The sequence below is a fragment of the Rhagoletis zephyria genome, unplaced genomic scaffold (assembly GCF_001687245.7).
Source record: "Rhagoletis zephyria isolate East Lansing unplaced genomic scaffold, Rhagoletis_zephyria_1.1 Rzeph_scaffold_00014, whole genome shotgun sequence".
Lineage (NCBI taxonomy): Eukaryota > Metazoa > Arthropoda > Insecta > Diptera > Tephritidae > Rhagoletis > Rhagoletis zephyria.
The window spans coordinates 457197-469846 of record NW_016157098.1 but is presented as its reverse complement, the minus strand read 5'-3'; the positions used below and the strand labels follow the sequence as shown (position 1 = coordinate 469846).

The 12650-nt window shown below is 35.3% G+C and overlaps 1 protein-coding gene across 14 annotated transcripts in view; it reads left to right on the top strand.

Moving 5' to 3' along the window:
- The window catches only part of Cadps (calcium-dependent secretion activator 1), a 390371-nt gene that overhangs the window by 140220 nt on the left and 237501 nt on the right, over positions 1–12650 (top strand). For all 14 annotated transcript variants that reach the window (XM_017612228.1, XM_017612170.1, XM_017612176.1 and 11 more), the window contains 5 exons: positions 1400–1575; positions 1773–1979; positions 7907–8043; positions 8113–8300; positions 11614–11903. In XM_017612228.1, the coding sequence (XP_017467717.1) occupies positions 1400–1575; positions 1773–1979; positions 7907–8043; positions 8113–8300; positions 11614–11903 (998 nt within the window). The remainder of the gene's footprint in view (positions 1–1399; positions 1576–1772; positions 1980–7906; positions 8044–8112; positions 8301–11613; positions 11904–12650) is intronic.

The window sequence follows — 12650 nt, the reverse complement described above, 5'->3', positions numbered from 1 at the left end:
ATCCAGCATCGGAGAGCGCTAGCGATCTTTTTTTGGCTTTACAGAACACAGCAATAGCTTTTAAGAGCTGGTTGCGATCATGTGCAGAGAACAGCTTAACAACAATAGGGCAGTTGTTGCTGCTTTTTTGCCCATTACTTTTTGCACTACGCAGCCGAAAAGCATCACGCAAAGGCGGAGGTTTATGCTGTGCTGCACCGCAGATTTTACCGAAGAGTTCAGACAAGCACTCATCAGCTGCTTGAGGGATCCCGTTTATTATCACATCGGTGGAAACTGCATTGCTTTCGAGAGCAGTGAGCTGCGTCTGAGTAGATATCAGTTCACTGCGGAGCGCTAGAACTTCAGTGCACGTGTTCTCGACTGCACTCACCCTTTTTTCAATAGCTGCTATAGACAGTTTAAATTTGCCGTTTCAGCAGCCAGCTCTCCAATCTACTGCATAACCCTCTCTTCCGATTTCTTCATTACCGCAGTCAACTGTTGGATGATTGAGTCTCTCTGCTCTTCTATTTTCTTCTCCATCCTGTCAAACATAGCTGATGCCGGCGTGAGAGGAGTTTTAGGGGGGGATGCAGGTTTTCTTGTTGGGTTTTTTCGTGTTGATATCATATGTGTGTATGTTTGTACGAACTTTTTAAGCTATCAGGTAAAGCAAGCGTAAAAATAAGTCAGGTGAATCAGTGCGTAGGTATCCGCAACAGGAACAACTCGCAGCACACGCGAACACCGGTAGATTAGCAACTTTTGGCAAATTTCTAGATATTTCCGAGGAAAAACACTAATATTTAAGAGCACTGCAAAAGCACGTCTTACTCTGCTGACATCACAATTAAAAAAATCTGATTACTTTTTTACAAAACTTAAAGCCAAATCTCTGTACTTTGAAGATTTCACATAGAACGGCTAGTTATTATATACAATTTATACGCAAGGTTTTTGTGCAGTATTAACTTTAAAAATACTTCACCGTCTTTAGTGGTTTAATTTTAAAAGAACACATCATTACTTTAATTCACAAAGGCCATAACCAACACTTTTTTTCGAAACTACGTGTTTCACAGATATTGGTGAGAGGTATTAAAATATAACTTCAATAAAAACTTTAAAGTTACGTGCCACTTTTTAAAAAGCCCTGCCAGTTATTGATACTTTTTTTAAAATGTTGTGTGCTTCTCCTGTAAAATAAAAAATTTATTGGTTAGGACCTTTGTGAATTAAGGTAACGATATGTATTTGGCTATTTATTATTTCTTCGTCATACTTCAATAATGAATATCTTAATTTTAAATATAAAATCTGATACATAATAAGCCAACAATGCTACCCATCAATTATTTACTTAGACAAAATAAAACAAGATACATTATATTTTGATTTTTTTTTTTCTTTTCTTAAGACATCTTCAGGCCATTGGCAAATCGGTTTGGAAAAAATGGAAGAAACGCTACTTTGTTTTGGTCCAAGTGTCCCAGTATACGTTTGCCATGTGTAGCTATAAGGAGAAGAAGTCTGAACCATCGGAAATGATGCAATTGGATGGGTACACAGTTGATTATATCGAGGCGGCGAGCGGTAAGCAGTCTGCGAAACCGCATAATATTAGGGTGGTCATTATATTTTAAATTTGATATTTCTTTTGGTTCCAAATTGGTGAAAGAAATGATTAATGTGCTTTTATGTATTCGCTAACAGATAGTGGTCACCCTAATGATACACCTTACATGCAGCGTAGCAATGATTCATTTTTCAATATCCTTTTTGTATTGCAGCCAATTTGATGTTTGGGATCGATTTGAATGGAGGTCGGTACTTTTTCAATGCGGTTCGTGAGGGCGATAGCATTGCATTTGCCTGCGACGATGAAAATGAGTGTAGCCTCTGGGTGATGGCCATGTATCGAGCAACGGGACAATCGCACAAACCTACGCCACCAGTGACACAGGACAAGAATTCTGCGATATCAAAAATACAAGGCGGTAATGTATACAGATGCGATCAACTAATAAGTAACAAAATTCAAAATGATATTGTTGGCAAATTCTGTTATTTATTTATTTTTAATCATTTTCATTTAAAATACAATTCCATCTATAACAGAAACCACAATAATAAAAGTTTAAAACTTGCACAAATTGCAAAAAAAAATTATCAAACTTAAAAAAATTATTATCAAAGTTTCAAAATTTTTAATTTTACATAACAAACAAATTTGAAAGGCGTGAAATAACACAAACGGCAATAACGCAAAATTTGCTATATTTCACTTATAAATGGGAAATAATACCAAAGGTTGGAAATAAAACAAATTTTGCCTTATTTCCCATTGCTTATTTATACTATTTGTAACAAAAACAGTTTACTGACAGAAGGAAAAAGAACTTTGTTTATTCCAAAAATACAATTAAACAAATATTTTTACTTATGAAAAGTCTAACAAAATATAGGGAAAACGTTGTCTTTAATAACTGCTCGGAAAATTGGACATAGCGCTTTTGTATGAATTTTGTCTGCATGCTTTTTAATATGTTGAAAATATTGCTGGAAAACCTTAAAATCTTTTCATGGAACCATGGCGCAATAAACAGGTGAAGTAGTAAAACAGCTTTCTCGCTTTATCTTCTGGCATTCGGCTGTGTCAAAATCTTTCTTCTCGCTCTAATTACTTCACCTGGTATAATACCGGCATGGCATGGAACAAACAAAAGTTTCCGTTCCTGTTCGCAGCATATGGGTGTTTCCATGAAAATGTCAACCAGGACTGAAAAAATTAAAAACAACTGAAAAGGGTTTTTAAGACGAATTAATAAGAGAAAAATACTCGAATTTTTATATTATAGAAGTATTTCAGCTTATTGGAATTTTAAAACTCAAAAATGGAAGAGTAAAACTGAATGTCTCTTCGACTCAGTTTTCTCTTATGACATGAACTATTTTCTCTTTCCTATTAACTAAATTAAGAGATTTGAAACATTACAATTACATCTTAAAATCAAACTTGCAATAACAACTAACTATAAAAATGAGAAAAAGGAGAAGTTGGAGCTCGAATAACGGTAATTTTTTGATTTGCTTCTGATAGTATTCCAATGTCGCGTACGTTATGCAAAAACATTGTTTGTCTATGTCATTTCTATATTGGCAGTCGCAGGTAATGCAGATTACAATTCTTAAGCGAGAATTCTTCTAGTTAAAGATATACAGTAAAATTTTCTTTCCAACCGAAGTAAAAATATATTTTATTACCCTTTAAAGTTTGTCGCATACGTTATTGTAAGCACGAAAATTTCAATCAAATACATCAAAACCAATGTTAATTGCAAATTTTCCATTTAAATTATTTAGAATAGTTGTAAAACAATGAAACGGTGGCGAGAAGAGTTCTCAATAAATACATTTTATTACTTACGAGAAAAATTGTCGCGCACGTTATGTCGCGTACGTTATTGTTTTTTTTTTAAATATAAACCTAGCCAGAGATAATTTCTCCTAAAATATGAAAGGATTGTAAAGGTACATTATTTAGCTTAGTTTAGGAATTTTTAAAGAAAAGAAAAACTCCCATGATTCACAGACTTTCACATATATGCGTGTTTCCATGAAAATGTAAACCGAAAATGCAAGCAAATGAATTCAAACGGCTTTATAACTTTAAATTTCGTATTCAGATGGCGGAAAAAGGTTTTGAAAACGCGAAACGGTGGAGAGAAGAACTGAAAAAATTTAATTTAGTATGTGTTACTAGTAAAAATATTGTATGGGGGAAAATCTGTCGCGTACTTTATGTCGCGTACGTTATTATACTTTTTTTTAATAAAAACTAACCAGAGATAATTTCCATCAAAAAATGGAAGGATTGTAAGGGTACATTATTTAGCTTAGTTTAGGAATTTTTAAAGAAAAGAAAAACTCTCATGATTCGCAGACTTTCGCATATATGTATATGTGCCTTAAAACCACTTCTTTTTTTGTCGCGTACGTTATCACCTGGTTTTGAACGGATATTTTCCACACCAAAGTTTCGAGGCTGCTTATTTTTTTCTCAAACATAGTACCCTTTGGTTGCAACATAACCGTAATCTTTTTTTTCTGTAACTTCTATTTTTGATAGATTTACGTTACTCTATAAGCGTACGAATGTCGCGTACGGCTGTATGGAAACACCCATATGTATAACACAGAGAATAATGTTTTGAGTTTTATCTTCAGTTAAAATTTATGCATTATCATCACTTGCTATATCCGACCTGTGGATTTCATTTACGAAGACGGAGCTAACATGTGGTACAAAATAATGATGTAAAAATATGTAAAATTTTATACTCGGAACAAGCGACTGATGGGATGAATGGCGTAATAAAAAGGTGAAGTAATAAAACAGCTTTCTCGCTTTATTTTCTGACATTCGGCGGCCTTATAGTCACAATTTATAGGCAAACGTCCAAATAAAGCAGTGTCAAGATCTTTCTTCTCACTCTAATATTACTTCACCTGGTATAATTCCATCATGGGTGGGGTGCATGCAATAACATCATACGCAATAATTCCCATTACTTGGATATTAAAAAGCAGTTTCAGAAGTGAACTAGTGTCATATTATTATTATTTTTTTTTCTAAACGGTTATAATGCCACCAGTGCATAACCGTGAATGGAGGGGAGGGTGGCGGGGGACGCGCGCGCAAGCGCGAGAGCGACGTCGAACGCGACGCGGCGCTGGGTGGCGCGGGGGGCGCGCGAACGCGGACCGCCGTGACGCTGGGCACTTTCAAAATTGTAGACTTACAAATCCGTCCATTTAACTTGTTCATGTACTACTTTTTGTCAAATGTAACTGGGTGACTACCTACATATGCGCACTATTTTTCTTCATTACTCATATTGTTAAGTTTAAAAGTTGGTCTTATTGCTCTACGAGAAATGAAATAAAGCAAATTTGTTTTATTTCACATTCAACTTTGCGTTATTTCCGTTTGTTTTATTTCACCCCCCGGTCGTTGAAGCTTATTTTTACGCGAAAAATTAGAAGGGCTGTTAAGATTATAATAAAAATGCATCATCGTAGTATTTTAGTTATGCTAAATCTGAATATGCCATAAAATTTTTAGTTTGACAGTTGACAGCTGTCAAATCAACTGCTAATTTCTCTAAAAATAAGAAAGTCTTTTTGAAAATACCACTTATTAGGTTTTTAGGCACGCTTGTCACGAATTTTATGTCAAATTAAAAGTTTGACAGTCGACAGCTGTCAAATGGACTGCCAATTTTTATAAAAATCAGAGAATCTTTTTAAAAACGTTACTGATAAGATTTTTAAACATGCTGATCACGAATTGTACGTCAAAATAAAACTTTGAAAGTTGACAGCTATCAAATTAACTGTTAATTTTTCTGAAAATAAGAAAATGTTTTTTAAATGCTAATGGTAAGGGGTTTAGACACGCTTGTCACGAATTTTACGGGAAATTAAAACCTTGAGATTTGACAGCTGTCGAGTGGGCTGTCAATTTCTCTAAAAATAAGGAGAATTTCCCAATAAGTAAACGTACTAGGTTTTAAGGCTCACTGATCTCGAGTTCTATATTCTTTTTCAGTTGAAATCTGTCAAATCAACTGTCATTTTTAGTTGAGTAACACAATATATTTGTTAGGTAAAATTACATATACCAAATTGGTGATTTCCAAAACTAAAGTTTTCTCATTTTTAAATAACGTTATTCAGGTTTGAATTTTCTTAAATGGGAAATTTAAAAAAAATATATAAAACCTTGGGGGCCTACTGGAAATTTCTGGGCGGAACACATAGCAGATTGCGCCAACTATCACCAGTTCAAGTATGTTCAAACGTCTAAAAAACACCCTGTATTAACTAATATTAGAGACAACAAATTGAAATAGAAATGACGAAATATTTTTTCACTCAACTCTGTCACTTTCCACACAAACTGATGCGTTTTGAGTTGGTTCACGCAAAAGACTGATGACATCTTCGGAAATGGCATCTGCTTTTCGAAGAGGGGGTCGTCTCATACTGTATATAACAGGATCAGTTATAACTAACATATTAAATAAATCTTCGTTAGATTCCTTCCTGAACATTTTTCGAGTGTTTTGCTCGCGATACCATCTGAAGTCTTTGTTGCGAGCCTCCTGGGCTTCCTCAGAAAAATGCCCTACTGGCAAAGGTATACCAAAGGCAATACCAAATGTCATGAAAATTTAGTAATTTTTTTAATTTTTGGGCGCCATATTGGATACAGAAGAATGACAGATGTGTCCCTTAAGGAAGAGCGTAATATTCGGTAACGATAACTTCCGATAACAGCCTTCGGAGTTGCCATGAATGCGAACTTCTAAATATCAAATTTCAACAAAATTCAATGATTTATTTAAATCTCGGACGCCATACTGGATTTTGAATTTTGGATTTTCTAAAACTAGTTTGAAATTAGTAATAAGCGAACTTAAGATCCTCAAAATAGCAAATTTCATGAAAATTCAGTAATTTTTTTAATTCTCGGACGCCATACTGTATATGTGAATATGTGGATGCCACACCTAACAAATTGTATTTATTGACCAATATTATTGAAGATTTAACGAAGTTTTAACTTAAATCTTCTGCCTTTCGAGATTTAATTTTATATAACAAATCTCGAAAGATTTAACGTTAAATCTCGTCAGAGGGCTAAATCTTCATTAAATCTCGCAATGCAGACATAGCCTTAGTGTAATAAAAGTGGCCGCCACTCTTTTTGGTGCTAGCATGCGCGGCTTTTCTTTTCGTAGTTCCTTAAAGGTCGCCTTGCATTACTTTTTGGTAAAGGAATGAAGATTTTACCCTGCCCTACTCATTAGTTATACCGTTTTGAAGATAATATTTCTTGAAAAATAAGCCGCGGTTTTAGTAAAAATGGCCGCCACTGTTTTTGGCGCGAGTATGCGCGGCTAGTCTTTTCATAAATCCTTAAAGAACCCCTTGCATTACTTTTTGGTAATGGAATGAAGATCCTACTCGGCCCTACAAATTAGTTATACCTTTTTGAAAAAAAAATTAGAGAAAATTAAGATATTCATAATTTGGCAACAAAATTTTATTATGTAATATTTCATATGAAATCATCATTTTCAATCTTTAAGAAGTAACACTAAACGAGCAAATACTGTTATAATTTAAAGTTTTCATAAAAGAAATTGTTAAGAAAGCTATCAACTAATAAATGTTAGAACAAGCCACGATCGATTTCGTTGAATTAAATGGATTCAACGGCTTGCTCAGCACATATTATTAAAAATACTAACCAGCTTTGAGTTCGCTGGACATTTTTGAATAAGAATGGCTTTACTCCAGTTAATTTATCACAGTTTAAAAATAGGCCTTTTTCGCGTAAAACACGCAGAAAGTTTTGGTACGCACCGAATGTTGGTCAGCTAAATATTCTCTGAAGTGCTTTTTGAAAAGTTCAGGCTGTTCCCAGCAGGGTGTCCGGATTGTTTAAAAAAACGCGCTTTCTCAAAAAAATTCGCCCAAAAACTGCCAATTTGACGCTAAATAGCCCGATTTGGACACTCTGGTCCCCATTGCAGTATTACTTTACAGATCCATTTGTAAAGATAGACGTTGACCCTTTGACAGACTGCTTGAGAATAGGACCGCTGATCATATGGACAGATTGGGACCGCGGCAGTTTTTCTGTGGCACATAAACTTCAGTAGTCAATCTGCTCGAGAGTAAAATGTATCATTACTCAACTAGCAATAGGCGAGAGCATGGTGTTCTAGGCTGTAGTTGGCTTTGCATGACGCTCCCTAATTTTTGAAATGCGCTAAACTTAAGCTTTTGTAGGCACCAGTAAATTGGTTTATTTTTATGTGTATGTTTTTATGGTTTTTTTTCGGAAGTACAGATGCCGACAAGGCTCGCAAGCATGGAATGGAAGATTACATTAGCGCGGATCCATGCTCGTTCGATCACGCTGCGCTGTTCAGGGTGCTACAAAACCTCACACTCGAGTATCGTCTGAACGATCCATACGCATCATTGGTAAGTAGACCCACTTATGTATTTACATATGTATGTACATAGCATTCTTTTTTCCCTGCCGTGTTTCAGGGCTGGTTTAGTCCTGGTCAGGTTTTCGTATTGGACGAATATTGTGCGCGTTATGGCGTTCGTGGATGCTACAGACATCTGTGTTATTTATCAGATTTGCTGGAACGAGCGGAAAAGGAGTACATGATTGATCCTACACTGATACATTACTCGTTTGCCTTTTGTGCCAGTCACGTGCACGGAAACAGGTAATCGAATATTCGTGAATAAAAAAAAATTTATAAGTTGATACCTTTTGACATGCATGGGGGAAGCCTTCGGCAATTTTCGATGGTATTTGTGGGTTCTAACATTTACCAGTTCTGGGGAAACGCTTTCAGAGTCGCAAAAATACCAAGGAAAAAAACGTTATGCTCAGCAAGCAGTCCCTGCTTTGCTGTTACGGTGTTGTGTACTGTACATGCCCACGCAAACACTTGTTGAAGTTAGCCGAGGGATGTCGGAGAAACATCGATGCATCGAAAATATCGATGTTTTGCGTCGATGCATCGAAAATTTTCCACTCGATGTACAAATAGTCGATGTATCGATGAATCGATTGTTGAAAACTGACGTCTATAGTACATTGAACCGCCATTACCTAAGGCAAACAGACCTTCGGAAATTTGAAATCGACTCGATTTCGATAATTTTTTCGATGGTTTTTAACCCAAAAATTTACAAGTCTCGCAGTCTCAGTTTTCAGTTAAAATATTTACTCCTTTCATCAAATATAATTAAAAAATATTTGGCAAATCGAGTCGACTTCAAAGTTTCGAATTTCAGAGCATGCCCGTATAAGTCAATTTGTAAGCTCTACATCGTGGAGAACCTGCTGGAAAGGGTTATAGAAAACCGAATCGGGGAAGGAATCGAACTGTTTGGAGGCCTTGCTCTAAAGCAATTCAGCTTTCGAAAAGGTCGCTCGTCTATACGTCTTGTAAAAATTATCGCAGCGGAATCAATATCCAAAAATCCTTAATTATCACTCAAACTCTTATTAAAAAAAGCATTCCTGGCCTTAAAATAACCCATGTGTGTTTTTAATTTTATTACCAAAACATAATGTTCCTTAACTTGAAATGAATAACAAGAAAACAATAAGTGATTTCACTATTATTAATCTTAAAAAAATGAACTTTATGGAATTTTATTCAATATCAATATTTTAGCGATAAATAGTTATTTCTGTGTAAGTTTTTGCCGTGCAGTGTGTAATAAGTTATTCTACTAAATGCAGATAATAAAAACACATCCACTATATTTTTTTTATAGCTTTGAAAAGCATGCACTGGGCAGCGAGGGCAAAATATATTGTAACTGTATTTAAAACAAAAAATTATATCCTGTTTCACGAAAGAAATTTAATCGAAAAATTATTATTTTTTATTTGAATTTAATATGGAATCTCACACTAATCAGCTTTCGTCCCATGACGGCCATTTTCGTTGACCACGCACCCCTTGGTAAACATAAATTTCAAGTTCAGTCGTAAGTCCCCCATTACTCGAGACAATCGCCATTTACAGTACTGTGGTAAGTTTAACTAATAAAAATTAGTCCCGATTTACCAAACGTATGTGCAATATAGGTATATGCTACGCAATGCACTAACCAGCAACTCATCTAACTCACTTAACTAACGTTCCTAAATTGACGCGTCAAGCGCCAAAGGACTGTCAAAGATCCTAATGAAGCATCCCACAATAACGCGCCACTAACTCCGAGCAAAGAGAATTAGGTGTTGAAGTTGGGTGCAGAAGACAGAAAGAAAGAGAGAGGGCAAAAAGCGAAAGATTAAACGCGTTTTTTTTTTTTTGGGTATAGCTACGGTGACCATCCGTCCTTTATTTTAAAGGACAGTCCTTTATTTTAACCCCCTGTCCTTTATAATTGTTTTCAAAATAAAGGACGCCTTTTGTCCTTTATTTCTTAAACTGTCCTTTAAATCAGCTCTGCATTTTTCAGAGGTAAATTTTTAAACACAGAATATGAAAAATAAAAATGTTCCTTATAAAATATAATGAAAACCTTCGCCAGTTTGTTTCGCACCCCACTTAAGGGTTTTTATTTAATAGGTAATCTTTGCACAATCTATAAAGCACAGGGAAAGTTGTGCCCAGGATCGTGTTGCACACTGAGTTTCCAGTTCCACTGAAAGAGAACAATAAACCCCCTGCTACACAGTGGTTCTAAACTGGCATTTAGTGTTCGTAATTCACTGGAGCCTTCATTTCTTTCACTTAATTTGATATTTTTTTATTAAAGCTTATAATATTTGCAACAGACCAGTTTAGCCTGATTTGTGAATTTTTATTTGATTATATTAATTTTTTTAGTGCAAAGCAATTTAGAAGAATATGCATTCTCCTGTTCCAGTTAATAAATGTTACATAACAAAGACTACTTAAAAACAATTGTATGGTTCTCCAAAACGAAAAAATTACAAAAAAAAATTTGAAATTATATAAAAAAAGGTTCACAAAAATAATTTTTTTTTTTGGTTTTTGGTAAAAATTGGTTGAAAAATGAAGACTGCGGTGAATTATGAACATTAAATTCCAATTTTGAACCACTGCGTGCTGACTTCAGCGTGCATTATGAATTAAGCAAAGGAAGTCCTTGAAAAGGATTTGGCTTAATTTTTTGGAATCGGTTAATTAACTGGTAAATATTTGATTTAAATTACGATATGGGTAAGGTAATTTTATCATACAAGTTGTATGTAAGTATTCCTAAATAATTTTGAAAAGAATGTCCTTTAGTTTACATTAGTTAATATGGTCACAGTAGGTATAGCGCGCATTGGCACATGTTGGCGTTGGAAAATGCAACACTTAGCGCTGCAATTTAGGGACGCCAGTAAGTCTGACCGCGTTTAATCAGCTCGTTTCCTCGGCTAATCATTAAATTAGTTCGATGACAACACGGAGTGGATTAACTGGTCTAAACTTTCGGCTTTAATACCCTGTTACGAGTATTATGACAACTTTAGGTATCAAATCATCAGGACCATGACGGAAACGTAGAGCTGGAAAACTATCGATGGCACTATCGATAGTACCGATGGTTTTTGACTATCGAAAACATCGATGGTTTTTTAAGTACTATCGATAGTTTTCACCCATACATACATTGGTTGCTTAAAGCCAAAAATCGTTGATAAACTTTTGTTCCTTAACAAAAGCACGAACATATTTTAGCGATTCTGATCTCATTTTCAATAAAAGTTGTTGTGTTTAATTTTTGGACTTTTTTAATTTACTATCGATAGTGTCGACATTTTCGATAGTATCGATACTATCGATGGTTGTGACTATCGACTGTCGAAACTATCCATGGCCACGATGCGATGGTATTATAGGCTGATGTGTTCCTGTTATAACTCTTAATCGCTCTATTTTAGCCTAGGCTCCAATTATAGCGCGGAGGGCCAATATATTACGTCACGCTATAATAATATGTTATGTAGCGCGATTCGTCTAAATACTGCTATTTTTAAATATAATTTTTTATTTACAGGCCTGATGGCGTTGGGAGCATTACGCACGAGGAAAAGGAGAAGTTCGCTGAAATCAAAGAACGCCTACGTGGTTTACTCGAGTATCAAATAACAAATTTTCGCTTTTGCTTTCCATTCGGACGCCCTGAGGGCGCCTTAAAAGCTACACTCTCCTTGTTAGAGCGCGTGCTTATGAAGGACATTGTAACCCCCGTGCCACCAGAGGAGGTGCGTATGATGATCAAAAAGAGTTTGGAAACCGCGGCGCTTGTTAATTATACGCGGCTATCATCAGAGGCTAAAATTGAAGGTAAACAAGTAAGAAAGTCTAAGTTCGGGCGGAGCCGAACATTAAATACCCGGCGCAAGTATTAAATATATGTTTCTTCACCTTTCCGAAACCTGCCGCTAGATGGTTTCAAGCATTTCTGAAATTTACTGTTATATGAAAAGCAGCCGTAATTTTAGTTCGATTTCAATAATTTTCAACGTTTTGCTTCTATGTGGCAAGCACAATAACCACACCGAGTTTGGTACAAATTGGTAGAACGGTTACCGAGATACATATATGTTATCATAAGTGGGCAGTGCCACGCCCATTTTTCAAAATTTTATCCTATGCGTGTTTCTTGGTAAAGAATCGTTACAAGCATCAATTTTGAATAAATTAGCTTCAATAACCACTGATTTATCGAAGATTTCGTATTTCTCTAAATTACCGTTATATGGGATGTGGGCGTGGTTATTGTCCGATTTTAAAAAATTTCGGCCATTTCGTATGTTATACCAAGGTTAACAACTGTGCCAAGTTTGGAAGAAATTGGTGCAGCGGTTACCAAGATATACACATGTAACCATAAGTGGGCGTGGCTACGCCCATTTTCCAAAAATTTATAATATTCTTATTTTTCGTCTAAAACTTATTGTAAATATCAATTTGGAGTGAATAATCTTCAGTAGTTACTAAAATATCGCAGTTTTCGTATTTCTGAAAATTACCGTTATATGGGANTGTATACATTTGTCTATATCTATCTCGATTCGTTTTGCCTGTTAC